The sequence below is a fragment of the Notothenia coriiceps genome, unplaced genomic scaffold (assembly GCF_000735185.1).
Source record: "Notothenia coriiceps isolate Sejong01 unplaced genomic scaffold, NC01 NC01_scaffold00030217, whole genome shotgun sequence".
Lineage (NCBI taxonomy): Eukaryota > Metazoa > Chordata > Actinopteri > Perciformes > Nototheniidae > Notothenia > Notothenia coriiceps.
Window position 1 is genome coordinate 656567 of NW_011362918.1, and position 17810 is coordinate 674376.

The 17810-nt window shown below is 41.1% G+C and overlaps 1 protein-coding gene across 1 annotated transcript in view; it reads right to left on the reverse strand.

Moving 5' to 3' along the window:
- Positions 1 to 17810, reverse strand: part of LOC104959449 (MAK16 homolog (S. cerevisiae)) — a 48451-nt gene that overhangs the window by 11269 nt on the left and 19372 nt on the right. Inside the window, exon 2 of the mRNA XM_010787345.1 lies at positions 2967 to 2971. Within this exon, the coding sequence (XP_010785647.1) occupies positions 2967 to 2971 (5 nt within the window). The remainder of the gene's footprint in view (positions 1 to 2966; positions 2972 to 17810) is intronic.

Genomic DNA, 17810 nt, shown 5'->3' on the forward strand with positions numbered 1-17810 from the left:
TCATATGGTCAGATGAAACCAAAATAGAACTTTTTGGTAAAAACTCAACTAGACGTGTTTGGAGGAGAAAGAATGCTGAGTTGCATCCAAAGAACACCATACCTACTGTGAAACATGGGGGTGGAAACATCATGCTTTGGAGCTGTTTTCTGCAAAGGGACCAGGACGACTGATCCGTGTAAAGGAAGAATGAATGGGGCCATGTATCGTGAGATTTTGAGTGACAACCTCCTTCCATCAGCAAGGGCATCAAAGATGAAACGTGGCTGGGTCTTTCAGCATGACGATGATCCCAAACACACCGTCCCAGGCAACGAAGGAGTGGCTTTGTAAGAAGCATTTCAAGGTCCTGGAGTGGCCTAGCCAGTCTCCAGATCTCAACCCCATAGAAAATCTTTGGAGGGAGTTAAAAGTCTGTGCTGCCCAACGACAGCCCCAAAACATCACTGTTCTAGAGGAGATCTGCATGGAGTAATGGGCCAAAATACCAGCAACAGTGTGTGAAAACCTTGTGAAGACTTACAGAAAACGTTTGACCTCTGTCATTGCCAACAAAGGGTATATAACAAAGTATTGAGATGAACTTTTGTTATTGACCAAATACTTATTTTCCACCATAATTTGCAAATACAGTCTTTAAAAATCAGACGATGTGATTCTCTGGATTTTTTTTTTCTTATTTTGTCTCTCATAGTTGAGGTATACCTAGGATGAAAATTACAGGCCTCATCTTTTTAAGTGGGAGAACTTGCACAATTGGTGGCTGACTAAATGCTTTTTTGCCCCACTGTATGTGTATTCAGTGAGGACTTTTTTACAGAAAACATACAGTACATCAAATGTATTCGCATCAACCACAATAATGTGAATTATCATGATTAATAACATTTTTTAAGTGCTAATACTAAAATACCACTACTTCATTCTCACTTTGTGGCTTTTTTTTTATGGATAATACACCCTTAAAGCACATCAGTCCCACAGTGTGAATAAATTATAAAAATAGCTAGTAATGACATGTCGGATCATAGCAACAGTGACTACTGCCGTCATGCTTGTTTTTATTTATCAAAACCACTGCACTGAGTTGTCTTATTTCGAACTTCTATGAGAAATGACCCTAAGCGTTTCAGAGGTCCTGCAGATCTGAGTTTTTCCCATAGCTCCCCTTAGGCGCTAACGCTGAAGAAAAAAGGGATAAAAACCAATACAATTAGAGCTGATACAGGGGGGGCCCTCAATCTTCTGTCACTCCCACCATATAATAAATCAGAAGTCTTCAAAGGCGATAGCAGTGGAGGGTTGTGCTTCTAAATAACCTGTGTTTTAGATGAAGGCCAGTTGATTAAAGCCGGTCCACCCACTGAGACACTGGAGGCTGTCGGAGTTTGAAGATGAGGCATCAACTGACTCATCTTTTCATGCTCTTTGTACACCGTCTCCCTTATTCTCACTCCAGTTAAGATTGCTACTTTTTGTTGGATTTCATTTTCAAATTGAATTTCAGATGGCTATAGGTTTTTTAAATGGATTTTTGCAGCGTTTTGAGCTATGCACACGGAAAAGCCTCGCTAACCTTTATGTAGTTACAGTCTGCCCGCTCATGCATTGAGAAAAAAAAGGCAATCCATGTATGGAAATATTCGTAATTTGACTTGGCAGGCACACTGAGAGCAGACAGAGCCTGTGGGGGAGTCAACAATGGCAGACTTGAGAATCATAATGAATTCAGTAAGCTCCTCTGCACCATCAGCTTCAAGACAGCTAGGTCAGCTTAATTTTTGATCACTAGAATGGGAGAAGCTTGTGACTTAACATCACTGGGAGAAAAAGGGACGTTTAATCTGTGCAGTTTTCATGCATTCTGCTTGTTAGCCATTCTAGCAGTATGAGTCTATGCAAGCCAATGCCCGTCCACCACTATAGCCCAGCATGGAATATCTCAATGCATACTGCTTGGCTTGCCAGGGGGTTTTGTACAGACGTTACGAGTCCATGTCAGTTCAATTACTTTTGGTGAAGTGTATCAGCCCTAGTACTCCAAAGTTTTCCCTTATCCAGTGAGGTATCCTCCCATCTAGATTAATTGGCACATGTTATTCAGACATGCATAGTCCCCAGAGCATGGATTTGAATACTTTGGTGATCCCCTGAGTTTTCCTTTATCCATACCATCAGCCTTAAAGAGCATCTTGCAGGGTTTTTTTTTTTCTACATTTATGCTTAAACTTGGTTGAAAATTACAATTAAAAAAGTGAATGTAGGATTTGATATGTTTTACGAGACATAAGGGCAGGAATTCAGAGGGAAAGGAGCCATTTTGAGCTCTGCTCTTAAAAACTGCTTTTTTTTAAGGTCATACGTCAAACACGTCATATTACATCACAAAGGGTAAACATCTCCGCTCTCTGACCGCGGGTATAGTTAGTAGTTGAGTTGAGCGGTTGTGTTTTAGTGAGCTGGTATTTTTCTGTAGTTTTACATTGTATTTCACCATTTGTAATCATGGTGCAGTATTGTGTTTGTGCAGGTTGCACAAATACCAGCCTGTCAGGACATCGAGTCCACAGTAAAAAGGACCGGAGCTAGCGTTCGTTCCTGGGTGCGTTGTGCATTCACCTCCCTGCAGCACATACTCTCCACAGCTTTATCAGGAAACCGTATTACATCTCTCTCCCCCCCCCCCTTCGCTGCTCTCTCTCTCTCTCCCTCCCCTCCGGTACACGGCACCGTAAGACATAGTGTGGAGTTGCATTAGGTAACGCTGTGGTGGCTGTACTGCTCCAGCCGTCTCCTTTGTGTTTGTTTGTTTCCCCCTGTCTGTGTTGTTTGTGTGTGCGTGGTAGCTGTCACTCCTGGCTCCCGGCTCAACCTCCACTCACCTGCTGCAATCAGCTGTGCACCCTCCCCGACAACACACCTGCTTTCCATCTAGCCATTTACAACGGCAACGGAGGCTCCACAACCTTTCTCCGCCAGATCGTCAAGTATCAGCCGTATCACGCGTCTCTCCTCCGGTACACAGCACCGTAGTGTGGGGTTGCATTAGGTAACGCGAGATACGGTGGATACTTGCGCATTAGTTTCTGTTATGGATCAGTATCAACAGTCCTGCCAGTAACGTTACTATATTATCAATGCTACTTTAGTTATAGCCTGATATATGATAGCTAACTTCACAATGTTGTGATGTGACGTTAGAAAACATTCTGTAGCTAAAGTCGGTCACTCACCAAGATAGCTGCCCAGTTCTCCACTGGTTCTCCTCACACCACAGCTCAATTTCTCTCCGATGGCCGTTATTTCTTCTAATCCTTGGCTGCTCCTGGTCTCTTGGACGCCTAGCAGGCTCATAATTATAAGGTTGTGGTCCGTCATATGCATTCGAATATTCATGTTCAACTTCTTCTGTTCTTCTGTGTCGAAACTAGCATTGGGATCCATGTTTATTAATACGTTACACCGGCCGCTCTCCCCCTTGTTTCCCCCATGTTACGTCACACGCGGGAGGTCACGTGCCGAGGCTTTTTTATGCGGAAGTGAACATTTCTTACAAAAACGACGCCAGATGTCACTGTAGTGTATATATTTCTGTATATTTTTTTGAAAATCTAGTGTATTCATCATTTTCCTACACATTTATTCACAGGTGTCTTTAACCTGGAAGTTGCTCTTTAACTGTACTTTCTGTGTATCACTCATTAGCCAAACCCACATGGTGAACTAGCTCAGTATTATCATCTTAACACCACGCTGATGCTAGCATTGAGTTTAAAGCATCACTGTGAATACAACCTCTTAAAGCAGTATGGCTGTATATGTTTAGTCTTGTTTTAAAATGTATCTCAGCTCATGGGCAAAATTTGAAAGGTTGAAAAAAATATATACAAATATATATATACAGTACAACATCCAACATGTTCTCGGGCATTCAACCTAGTGTCAGTCCAAACTTTGTTTAGATCGGGACTTAGACTCCTAAATAATAAAACATCATACAGGAGGAATGGTATACTCCTCACATAATGCAAGAATCTTGAGAAAAACTTTCCTTATACTCTGTAATTCCTTGGGGTCTGTAGATACCCTAAATAGTGGTCTCAACTGCATGAAGCACTTGGCCTTGATTAAAAACAGGTTTGTATTAAGGACATATCTTTATTTCTAATATATCAGGTTTAAGTAAAACTTTCTCTGTTTTCTAATCTTTTCCTGCTTCTTTTCTGGTTATACAAAGTCAACACTTGTCTCTTTACACACACACACACACACACACACACACACACACACACACACACACACACACACACACACACACACACACACACACACCAGATACAGCCAAATGTCATTCTGGCATACAGCAAATGAGCTCTCATCGCCTATTTGTTTTTGTCTTCACGGAAGTCTGTGGTTTTTCCTTGATGGAACACAGATTGTGTGTGTGTGTGTGTGTGTGTGTGTGTGTGTGTGTGTGTGTGTGTGTGTGTGTGTGTGTGTGTGTGTGTGTGTGTGTACTGGCTCAGTTTGTCAGTGTAGCAGATTAAATTAATATGTATTCAGTTTAAAATCGTGAAGTTAGAAATAATAATTCATAATAAATGACTTTTCATGGGGTTGTGGCTCCGAGAGAAAATTGCTCTTTTTCAGAAATCTATCAACCAAATATAATACAATTTTACTAAGTACTTTTTTGACTAAGATTAGTGTCAGTGAGGAAAGAGAAAAAGTTCATATTTCTTCTCTTCTCAGCTTTAGTGGTTTAATTCCAAGAGATTTCTGCCTGGGATCCACTGAGCCTCAGAGTTCAAACATAGTCCTGGCAGGTTTTTAAGGGCCTGTTGAACAGCTCTTATCTCCACAGGCTTTATCCAACAACCCTCACAGCATTCCGCTCCTCTCATGTTCCCCCTCTCCTGTTACTAATTCACAGCCTCTCTTGCTGTTCAATTTCATCTTTTGCTTTGTTTTTCCCGCTTCCTTCTGTCTCCATCTTTCATTCTGTTCCTCTTTCATTTCCCCGCGTAACTCTCTGATACTTCTTCCTGCTCTTTCTTTGGCACTTTATCGTTAACATCATGATTAAAGGGCCTTCAGGGATGGAATTGTGTGTCGAGCCCCGACGTCGGTCCAGACTGAAGACTGAAATATCAAATTTGATCGATTGCAGTAATTTGTCTTTTTCATGGTCCCCAGAGGATCATGCATTCTGACAATGGAGCTCCTTTGAGCTTTCTTTGAGTGAGGTCTACATTGTGGTTTTTAGTGAAATGTCTCAGCGACTATACATTGATTGATTCATTTCATTAGATGTTCATGGTTCTCAAATGATGAACCGTACAGACTGGTGTGTCTGGGCCTTAAGAGACATCTTGTCTTCTTTCTATGAGGACATACAATAGTTTAGGGCTCCTTAACTGTCCAAAGGCAATACCATTATTCCAACACACCCATAAACAGAAACAGAAATCAATCTTGTCTTTTCAACATGCATTTACACAAACAACACGGCCTTCCAGCGATATAATAAAGGTTTCCAACCTGTTCTCTTCAATCTACTTAGTATTAAACTGATTTGCTACTCCAATCTTCCCAGGCCTGTAGGCCCGCTAGATGCTAGTTAGCACAGCATAACATTAACAGCTTGTTGTTTTGTGTTATTGCAGTGTGTTACTGCTTTGATTGATATGGGGTTTGCGAGAACCCCTGGTCTACTGAAATAACTTAATTATTAACATCCTGTTTATAAATCATATTGTGTTGTATTAGATTTTACCTCTTATAAAAGCTGGAGTTGCATTTTTAAACTCTTAAATGCGGGAGTTGAAAAACAAGTTATTCTTCGGAGGTCATTTTTTTTAATACACGTAACCCTCTAAATCTGCTCCGTCACTGCATTTCAGTCGAGCCCTGTGTAGAAGTGTGAGCTAATTGTCTTTAATGTAAAATGCAGTGGGTGACAAACTGCCACACAGTTACATGCTCCGGCTCCTGAGAGGGAACACGAATGATTGATTCACTTTAATAGTTTTTAATTTAAAAACGCATGTAGAAAGTAATTTAAAAAGGATAATTCATGCATTGTTATCAAAACTAGTAAGGAGAGTAAATGTTAAATCTCCCCTCCTGGTTGTGGGATTGGATTGGTTAAGCTGTTAAATGAAAAGCATGAGGAATAAAGCACTCCCAAAGCAATCTGCCTTACCCCGTTCCAGCTCAGCTAGCACACAACCGCTAACTGCAGGCCTGCAATGCAAGGATAAGTTAGCGTGTGCCCCAACACACACAGATAAGTTAGCGTGTGCTCCAACACACACAGATAAGTTAGCGTGTGCCCCAACACACACGCAATTCGGTGCCGGTCAAACCCTCATGCTCATAGACACGACAACTCAAACAAACAATACACACAGTAATAGGTAGAGACATTATACAGTCATTTCCCATAAGTCCATGCAGACACCAGCAGGATTTTGCAGAGAAAACACTCTGCACTCTGGTCCCTCAGACTGCACTATTAGAGCTTCTTAATTGTGAAACTGAACATCATCTGGGAAAATATGCCAATCTGCATTCGAAAAAGCACTAACGGTTCGGAAGAAAGTAATAGCCATAATTTTCAGTGAAATTTTAAAATCATGGCTATTTTCGCAATTTAGCTATTTCTATCATTTGATTTCAAAGAGGACACCCTTAAAAAGGACGACTCCAGGCGGTCCCCTTCCTTAAAAAGACATACATTTGACTCAAATTGTCACTATTTGCAGGAGTTCTTGGTGCTTGAGAAGGAATCTGTTGCTGCATCTACCCTGTTAAAAAAATAAATGGAATTCAGCCGGTATGAAACATCTTCGGCACTCATGCTTTGAAGTTGGCTGCAGAAATGGTACTTTGTCATTTTCCCAAGTTTGAAAAGGCACATAGAGTCCATCTATCCATGTTTTAGCGCTCATCCGGGGTCAGGTCACCCAGTAAAGCATTTCCAGCAGAGGGGCCCACACTTTCCTCCTCCATGTGAGAGTAGGAACAAAAATTGCACAAAGAGTACATAACCAAAGCTTTATTTTCTTTGCACACTATGTCTGTACCTCTGATGTGCATCAACATACACAATTTACATGAACATTATTATGTAAGACCCCCTTTACACTTGGTAATGTGGATTTAAAGTCAAAACATATATATTTGCTATTAACATACTAATTATGTTGTCATCCTTTACAATGCCAATCTTGCACCATAGCTATTATTAAGATGCATATTGCGTTCATACTTTCACACGTCATAAGAGGTGATTAAAGAAACAGCTGGGCGCTCAATTATGCGTAAAAGACCTACTTTATTATTGTTATAAAGTGTACCTTTTCCAGTCTAATGCATTTCACATGTTCCAGGATATGAGTTAATATTCTGTGTTACATTTTGTACATTCAAAGTCAAGCAGCACATCACATAATCTGCACACTCACAAGGACATACTTTTGTTTGTGTCCATTCAAAACAAAACTATAGCATTATTTGTCAGCTTTGATTTAATGGCCGTCATTCCAAACCTCTTGATCTCTTTTACAGAGTTTCCCTGAGATTTCATTAGCGAGCGCCGCCAAATAGTCCCCGTCGCGAGGGCTCCCCCGTCGTCATCGTTAATGTGAGGCCAAGCGTTTTCTTGAAAGTAAACCTATTAGTTCTGTCTAAATGGAATCCCTGTGTCACTACAGTTTTCCCAAAGACTTGCAGGAGCAGCTGAAGCGAAGGGTGGAAGAGCGAAAGAAGGGAGGCAAAGATTTGTTTTCACTTTAATTAATGGTGTGTGAAAAACGGTGGACCTTTTGTAAATGTCAGCGTCTGTCCTCAGATCAGTTCTGCAGACCCTGGGTTAGACTGCCTTGGCAATAAAGTAGAGGAGGGTACTCCAGAGGAACCGCAGTGCTCTGGAAATGTCAGCACTCTTTCAATCACAGCAACCAGGAACGTGTTGTTTAAAATGAATTCTTATAATGCAGCGAAGATGAAGTCCACAAATTCTTGCTTGGATTTAATTAGCCAATTGTTTCTGTTTTAGCTTGAATTATTAGTTTTTTTTTTCTTAAAGGTACCCTATTATGCTTTGTTTGGGGTTGTTCCCTTTCCTGTAGTGTGTTATATAGGCCTTTGTGCATGTAAATGGTCTACAAAAGCTAAAATCCCCAAATTCCCTGAAACATTTCAATTCGACTCCTTACTTTGTTAATACCGTAACATAGTGATATCACATTGTAACACTCATACTACCATTAGCTAGCCTTCCAACACATTGGGTGTTTCTCAATCTCGAGTAAAGCTGCTTCAGAGCCACTATTTCAAGCATACTACGTCATCGAGTGCCGCCGAAGTACTGTTCCAATGTCCAGCATACTTGGAATTCTACCGAGCCCGGCGTACTTCGTTTGGAGAAATTTCGAGGCTGCACATGTGTAGACTCCGCGGTCTTAAAATCCCCACTATGCTTTGCGCACGGACCAATTTTCCCCAAATCTGTGGCGGAAAAGGTAAGGCGGGGCCTCTCATATAACGCACACCTCCACACTTGGTAGCCTGTTCCTCTCTTTGTTTTCCGAATGCCAGGAAGTATTCTTGCCTCGCTTCTGAAGCAAGAGACTCGGAAAACATGTGCTACCAAGCAAGCATACTCGAGATTGAGAAACACCCACTGTAAGTGATAGGCTAAGGGGTCGGAGAACTCTCAGCGGTGGACCAATCACAAAAGAGCCGGCCAACTGACCAATCAGAGCAGACTGGGCTATGGTTTCAGACAGAGGGTGAAAAAACATGTCACAGTAGAGGCACAACATACAAATATGAACCTGAAATTGAGGCCCCTTCAACTCTACCAAGCAGTATACTGATAAAAGAGAAAGAGACATTAGCGTGTTTATTCACCCCAATCATTGTCCTAATTAAGCCATTATTTTTGCCTGCTGACACATTTCACAAAGGCCTCCTTTAAAGTTTATTTTTGGGGGAAAACTAAATGTATTCAGTCTAATTATCGGATCAAAGTGTGTCCCTGTCAGGACGCCAGGACAAATGCTTGAAAACTGGAACTCAGTCTAATAAGGACATCTGGTCACTCGTTGTTTTGTTTTGCCAACACATAGGCTGCAAACAAAGTAGTCCACAGGGCCCCCTACTGGGAAATCACTTTTTTCCAATTTTTATGACAAAGCTTTCCCCATGCACATTTGTAATTCTGTCATGATATGTGATATGCTGATATTCATTAATCATTCGATATAATCACCCTTGTTTTATGACTGCGCCAGTCTATTTCACAGTTGATGGCTCCTTGTTGACTTGTAGGAAAAAAATATTTATCTTATTTTGTCTTGTCTTATATGTCAGACTATCTGTTGCCACAATTTAGAACATTGACCCTGAATTATGTGCAACTCTTTTTCTTTTTTTTCTGCATCATGAGCAATAGCAAGTATCCAACTTGCAATCTATTGTAAAGAGCTCCATCCCTCCTCTTATTAATTCCATATTTCCCCCTCATTTATCATGACAAGATCTCCTCATTTTCTCCCCCATGACTTTCTCCCCAAAATGCACTGATATAAAGCAAACCCTCTTGCAGCTCCGTTGAAGGATGGCACTGTTTACAGTGGAAACATTTAGACATGACCACCCCCGCTAAACAACTTGTATTAATCACCCCGTTGATTGGGTGCTGCGCCCATATGAATCTATTTGTGCTAAAAGCAATAGGAGACGATGAAAAAGAGACGGGGCTTATTATGGTGGGAGTAATTATGTAACCCCATTTTGCCTTTTATTCTGTGGCATCCATCTTTCATACGTATATCTTCTCCATCCCTGACAACCAAACTTTAAAACTAACTTCCATCGGCTTGTGCGCTGCATTTATGTTGTTTCGTTGGCAGAGGTCGAGGTGTAAGTGTTTTCTGCTCAAATATGTGCACATTGTTTGATAGATCTACTTGTGTTGTTGCTCTATTGATCATTGCTTTTGAGCACAAGTTTGCAGGAGTTTAATAATAAATAATAATCGATGTATTTTGTTAGCGCTTTTACAGGTGGTCAAAGACGTTTTACAGATATAGTGAAAAGAAAAGAAAGGAACAACAAATAAATATATAGTTAAAGTCAAATAATACAAAAACAATCACACATTAAAAGCCAGATTGAAGAGGTGAGTTTTTTTGAAGGTGATGAGGTCAGTGCGGTCTCTGATGGGTTTTAAGCATTCATCACCTCAAAGCCGGCAGTTGTGGGATGATTAGCTTTCGTTGGGAGAGTCATCGCCGACAGTATCATTGGCTGAGGTTTACTCCCACTAGAGAGGAACATAGAGATAGGAAGAGTCAGATATTTATGTATTTTTTGCCCTAAGATAACAGAATTACAGAATTGTTCTGTCAGCCAACTGCATGCCCGCCTGCTCAACTCACTTAAGACATAAAAACACCACATAAACAGCACTATCGACCCGCTTGTGAGGGATAGACACTGCAGCAGCAGGAGAAGGGGGAAATGGATTTTTAAGAAAAAGAGAAGAGAGATTTGAGGAATGCGCCAGGTCATGAACTGACACATAAATATTGAATTTTAGATTGAAATGCTCTTATATGCACTGCAAGCCAGAAATGGAGCATTTCTGCTCCTGGTTTTTTTTTCTCCAGGGATCATGAACTCTTGATTAGCATGGCCTTTCTTTCCCTGGCGATGACTGGAGTTATACGGGTAAAGCTGGGGTACGGGTTTTTTGTATGCGTCATTGGGTAAAAACTCTTAGATAACCTTTCTTCTAAGTCATTCTTTCTGATACTTTCGGTATACTATACTATTATGACTTTTTTCAACCTAAATACTATGTCATTTGCTTTTGACATACTATACTACTCAGTATGTCAAAGTTTATGGCCTCTACTTGGTAAAGTGCCTCTTGCTCTGTTAATAGCTCAAATGTTGCAGTTATCAGCATGGTATCCAAGTGTAGATCAACAACAGACATGCGTTGCAGTGGATTGGCTCATACATTCCTGAAGTACTTTTCCATGTTCCAAACGGTGTGATTCTGGGCGCTAACGGTTGAAGCGGAAGGGGCAAATGCATAAATATTGACTGCTCTTGAAATTTGAAGTTATACGTGCTGAAAAGTGAAACTTCTCAAGCAGGGGGAAATATCACCGTTAATGCTTCACTACACAGAGAAAAGCAGAGACAACTGCTTTAGCACTTAGATTGCTTCCGGCTGCATTTTTCCAGAGGTTATGAACTTGTCACTGGGCTGGCACTGAATGGTACAGAACGGGTGCAAGGCTAAAGCCCGCTGTAAACCGCTGAGAGCAAAGAGTTATTTCACAGACCTATTAACAATTTTTGATCCTTCAGTTTGAATTAAAACCATTAAAATACATTATTTTCTGTGGTGCTGTTAGTGGTCGAAGTATCCAAATGATAACCTCAACGCCAACACCCACGCTTATGTGTCCTGCTTTCAACCAATCTGTCATCCATTCCCATTCACACTCCCACAGTATTTAAATTAACAAAGGTTGAACCCACATCCCACATGTCCCTTATCTTTTCCCTTTTATAAAATAAACCGCAGGACTTTATGAATTAATTGTATTTACACATCGAGGACTGACTTTGACTCTGCTGCACATGCATGCTAGAAATACGTCAATGACAAATGAGCTAATTGTTTATTTACTCATTCTCCTTTTTCTTTCCAGTCCTGCGTGGAAGTTACTTAAACCTTGGCTCTATCATTTCATAACTCACCATATTGTGTTACTATCTGTGTTTTCTCACGATATTCTATGAATTCCTTGCCAGAGGGACATCATTAGGATTGTAAAATTCTGGTTTTTCATGTTTTTTTGGCAACATTTGTTCACTGCCACTGTTGCTTGAAAGTGAAATTAGTCTTTTGTTCATGATCACATTGAAGATAGGTTTTATAAATCCTGTTCGTAATCTCCCTGAAAATACAGATCCTACATCCTTTACATGGACATCACATAAATGCATAATATTGGAGCATATTTTACTTTATGATGAGTTTGGGGACTTCTGCTTTGTGTAGTGTGGTGTGGCTCTGTAAAAAGGAACAGCACAGTTTCCTCCAAATGTGCTAAAGACAGCTGAAAGCACCCCACTTGCCCTTGGTACAAAAAGAGAACTCCCCAAGAGACAGCTGTTGACATTTTCAAGACAAAAGAGAGGCGAGGTGTGAGTCTCTGTTTTCTATCCGCTTAAACCGAACCTGACACGCCTGCAGAGCACAGTTCCAACAATGGAATACAACTGGACTGCCATAATGATATAGATACTGCTATAGTATAATAATGTAAGGAAAATACATACCGTATATTGAAAGGCATGAATGTGTAATTTATTTGTGTATAAGTAGGGATTTTTTCAAAGCCGCTTGGGAATGACTAATGAGAAACATGCCGTCTTAAGGGCAATTCAATTACTTTTTTACACTTTTTATCTGGCGCTGAAAACATTAAAATAGGTCAATTGAAACAGTATATGGATTTGAGCTGCATTAAAACACAGTATGGGTGACTACATAGCAGCATCATTATATAATGACTTTTGGTCATTTATTACTATTTTCTAGAAAAGCTAGCAATTTACCCAGAAGCCTTCACAAGATAACTTGGCATTACCATGCTACGTCAGCTCTTACCTCTGCATGCTACAGTGCCCCACTCCTACATTAGCACCCACTGTTTGCCAGAGTGCCCATTTTGTGTAATTATACGAACTACAGCAAGCTAATGGCCCTGACAGAGCCGTGCCCAGGCCCATTACACCTCGGGGTGCTGCAAAACACCATTACCACCACCCGCAGCAGCCTGGAGCGTTGGAACCATAGGTTGGAACACAGTCTCTGTTGGAGCAACCTCATCGGTGTGTTCATGTAGATACAGATATTGAAGAGGTGGAGTGACACGTGTCGAAGGAATACAGCAGGGATAAGTGCGTGTGATTGTGAGCCTGCCATCTCTCCAGGGTTTTTTCGCGGCACGCTGTCGGGAGTTGTAGTTGAAAACCGTGGGAAAGACCACAAGGCACCTCGCAGGACTTTTGGCAACCCATTGTACTCCCTTCACTTAGCACTGTCTCATTCTGCCAGCAAATAAACCATCAGGCTCACAGGAAGAATGGGCTTTAATTGCGTGGCTTTTGTTTTTCGCTAAATTTCCCCGCGGGGTGGGTCAGCGGCTCTTCCCATTTTCCGCTGAGCATGTGCCACTTTTTATGTCACACGCAGGTTATTACGACAACTATACACACTGTGAAGAAATTCCACTTGACGGTTGCATTGAATCTCTGCGTAACCATTATGTTATCCCATTCACTTTGCGAAGAAAGAGTCTGAGCACTGACTCTATTAACAATCTGCTTTCCCCTCACTATCAATAGCCATTAACCACTTTAAGCCCCGCCAAGCGTAGGAGATGGAGAGCTAATTGTGTTCCTTTTGTAGCGTACTGTATACAATAACGGTGGATCAATGTGTTTGTTAGTATTGTGGGATAAATGGATATTCAAGCTTCAATAACCACAAGCACCCACACACGCACATTGCTATTTTCTGTTTGCCTTTACCTTAAATATACTGTATCATTTTATTTTCCTTCTCTCACACAAACGCACACACTCCTCCACACAGACTCGTGGCCTCTCAGCGTGGAGTGTTGCCACCTGTGTGGAGTGGAGTGGATACAGCGTTCCCCCCTGACAGCGAGATGTATGCAATTAAACCGTATTAAAGTCATTAGCCCAACAGAAGTGATAGCCGGCAGATGGTTACCGTGCAGAAATATGCTCCTAATGAAGCTCCTCAGTCACTATGGGTGTGTACTTGTGTGTGTCGGTGCGCCAGTGAACGTGTCCTGTGTGTGTGTGTTTGTTTGGGTGTGTTGCCTTAAGAACTGTAACACTCCAAGCTGGATTTGATTAGAAAGTATTTGGTCCTTCTCCTGTAGCATAACAATTAGTGCATTTTGTTTATTTATAAATACATGGTAGCACATGGTTAATTTCCCTCCTACTATTACCCATCATCCCCTAGCCCCAACAGCTGCTATTGCACCCAAACACTTCATTATATACACATAACATGTCAGGCATTACCTTTTTTTATTATGGGTTCCACCATTTTACAATTCAACGATTTAATTTAACTTCTGATTTTAAGACCACCATTGGATTTGATTTTTGATTACAACTTATGATTTTCAACGATTTCTTTGTTGTTAGTCATCACAATTTACTGATGTATTTTATTAGGGATGCTCCGATCGATCGGCCGCCGATCCATATCGGCCGATATTCACTCTCTGCCGATCGATCGGTGCTCTCTATAAATGCCGATCGGGAGAGCCGATGACATGACGTAAAATACGTGACACTTTTCTCTGTGCGCGGCAAAATAAGTTCGCCAAAATGGCTTCACCAGTCTGGCAGTATTTGAAGGTGTCCGAAAATGACGATAAAATAGCGGTATGCAACATATATGAAGCAGAAATCCTGCAGCTCCACCCGCTGTGACGGACCGGTGAGTGGAGCAAAACACACACTTCAAGTTAGACCTAACACACTTAGCTATGTTATCTACCTCTGGAACAAGCTAAACTAGTTATACATATATTTATTCTTCAGGCTGTCAGGAGAGAGAGAGAGAGGGGAGAGAGGTCGTTTCTCCCGTGTTAATGTAAACTTGAATAAGTTAATGTAAACTTCAATAATGTACTTCATTTGAATGTAATAATTATGTTGGTTGTTGTTTGTGGAAGCGCCAGTGAATGAGCCCCATTAACTGAGTTTTAAACATCACTTTAAATGGAAGATCCCCATAGGCCCCGCCCACTCAATCGGATTGTCGATCGGTATCGGCCGATACTGATTCCGGCGATTGGCCCCAAAATTGGCGATCGGAGCATCCGTATATTTTATGTTATAAATCAAAACGTTAAATCGAATTTCAGGCCTTTTACCAAAGCCCATGGACAGAACGACAATTGCAAAAATGCTGACTCATTTCCGGATTTTGGGACTCATTCCTAAAGCATTCTATAAAAATAAAGATTCATATGTCTACTCTTATTCATCCATCACTATGCTGTTGCCGTTAAAATAGGACATTTTATATGTGAGGTTTGACTCTAGTCTGTCTGTATTCATATCAGACGTGGAGCTAGCTAGCACTAGCTGTCTCTAGGTACACATGTTGCAACATAGTTACACAACAAGAAAATATAAAAAAAGTCAAATACATTAGTGATAATATTATTCTCCATCCCGTGTTACGAAGTGTTGCTTTAAAACAACAGCATCCTATTGATCTGGTTTGGTTGTTAAATCCCTCCACTGAGTTCAAACATTTCTAATGATTAAGGAAACAATATAAAACACTGTTAGTTGACCTGTTAGCTCCTCGACACAAGTTGTTTCGCTACAAGTCATAGCTTGGATACAGTGTTGTTATTCCATAGGGAGGCTTACGTTTTTTTCTTTTCTAAAGAGCCTGGGGCGGTGCAGTCGGGGAGGTACATGGTGTCTAGCCCCAGGCGCCCAGGACCTCCGGGGCCACACACAGAATACATACTAAACACAAACTGACATAAACACAAAGCATCCATACACATGAACTGCGCTCTTTAAGTCTGACTGGCACATGGGGAGAAGTTCAGTTGCCTGATGTCTTTAGCAGGAAAAAACCTTTTTCTCTTAAGCATTTAATAATTTCCCCGTGAGCAAACATAACATAATCATAAATACGCAACACATGAACCCACTCGTGTTAACGCGCGCTCCTTTAGCCGTGAGCTACATTGTTGGATTTGTGTGTGTGAAAGGGAGAGGGGTGAAAGGGGGAGCGCTACAGTGATGCTCTATTGACTACAGATGAGAGAAAAGACGTGCTGAATCCGGATCAGACTGCCTCTCCTTCCCTCTGAGTGAAAATACTTCAGAGGAGTGCGTCTTTCAGAACCAGGGGGAATGTTATTAGGTCAGCCTTTTAAAGTCAGGATTCAGGTTTCTTCCTTAAAGGCGCATCTATTATAGTGCTTTTCAAACCGTGGAAACAGGCAGCTGGATTCCGATGATAGGGATACAAGTATTATTTTAGAGGGAATCTAATCGTGAGTTTTATGTTTGACGGCACTGCCGGGCAAATGAGCATTTTTGCTCTAAGAATCTTTTAAATACTCAAACGGTTTAAACACATTTCAAGGGCCCAAGGCTCTTGGAAGTGAAAACAATCACCAGCTACTCTTTCAGTTAACAACAAACATTTGGAACACGCAAGTTCAAAACTGAGTTTCACCTTTTTAAGATATTCAGAAGATGAAACACAGCTGCCGCCTAATCTGTCAAATCTGGCTTGGATGGCAGCTCTGAGTTTAATTAGTTGTAGGAAACTTGTACTTTGCCATCCTCCTGTGGAATACAAATGCTTTTTGTTGAAAAGTCATCAGGGTCGTCTCATCGGCTCATTAAAAACGTGCGAGGAAGGAAAGAATTAATGGAGCCAAACACCATCACGTCAATACCTAGGAGGGTTAAATAATACAAAGAGTCCCGCTGTAGTGAAAATACCTTGCTAAAGTTTTGTGTAGTTTGATGAAGATGAGGGTGGAATATGCCTTTAGACTGTTCAGGGTGTCCGCGGGGTCTTAAAAAGTATTAAAAGTTGATAAATTAATTTAGTGAAAATGAAGGCTATTAAAAAGTATTAAACGGCATTTTCCAATTTGTAGCTTGTTCTCAATAAGTATATAAATTGTCCAAAGAGGTTGTGTTCTACAGTCTGCCTGAATGTAATCATTGCGTAGGTGTGTAGTGTGATTCTGTGTAGTTTATTTATGGCATCCCGTTGGATTTGACGTCATCTGAACAGGACATCGCACGCTCACTGCTTGATAGCACGCGAAGGTCCGTTTACGCCGGTTGCTAAGCAACATCGTTATGGGGAAATGCAAGTTAGCGTCCAAATGGTTGGAAGATAAGGAGGAAGGACAATCAATACTGTATATAGTCAATGTGAGGTAAAGTGTGTCGCCAATGTGACCGGTTAGAACTCGAAAGGGCTTCAAATGTATAGAAAGGGTCTTAAAAAAGGTCTTAAAAAATATTACATTTGATTTCAGGATTCCTGCATAAACCCTGCTGTTATAAAACGCATGTATTACAATTATATGACGAGGTTGCATAAGAGGACAAAAATGAAAGAATGGATTTTTCCTTTTTCAATGTTGAGAATAAGGTTGAACTTTAAGTGTCCTTGCCAGGCATACGAACAGATAAATCACACAAGGACGTTTTTCATTACAATATTCCCTACATCTTTAGTCTTTTAGAAAAAAAAGAATGTCCTTTTTATTACATTCAAATACGTTATGCAGTGTTACAATGCTATATCGTAGCTGTGTCCTTTCAGGAGTCAGATCAGTGTCGACAGCACCAGACCTACATGATTTATCCCTCAATGTGATTATCAACACAGTGATTGGTTGTAAACCCTGTTGTCACGGCAATGATTTCAGACTTGATGATGAAAGCTCCTGGGACACTGATCCATGGCACACACACACACACACACACACTCACTCACTCACTCACTCACTCACTCACTCACTCACTCACAGAGAGAGAGAACCAGGGTGTCCCACTGCTAACCAGCTTCATTCCCCTCTGAGAGAGGCATTAGTCGGCCAGATTGAACCCGATCTTTTTACTTACATGGTAATGTACGGAACGGGAATCTGAGCAAAGACTTG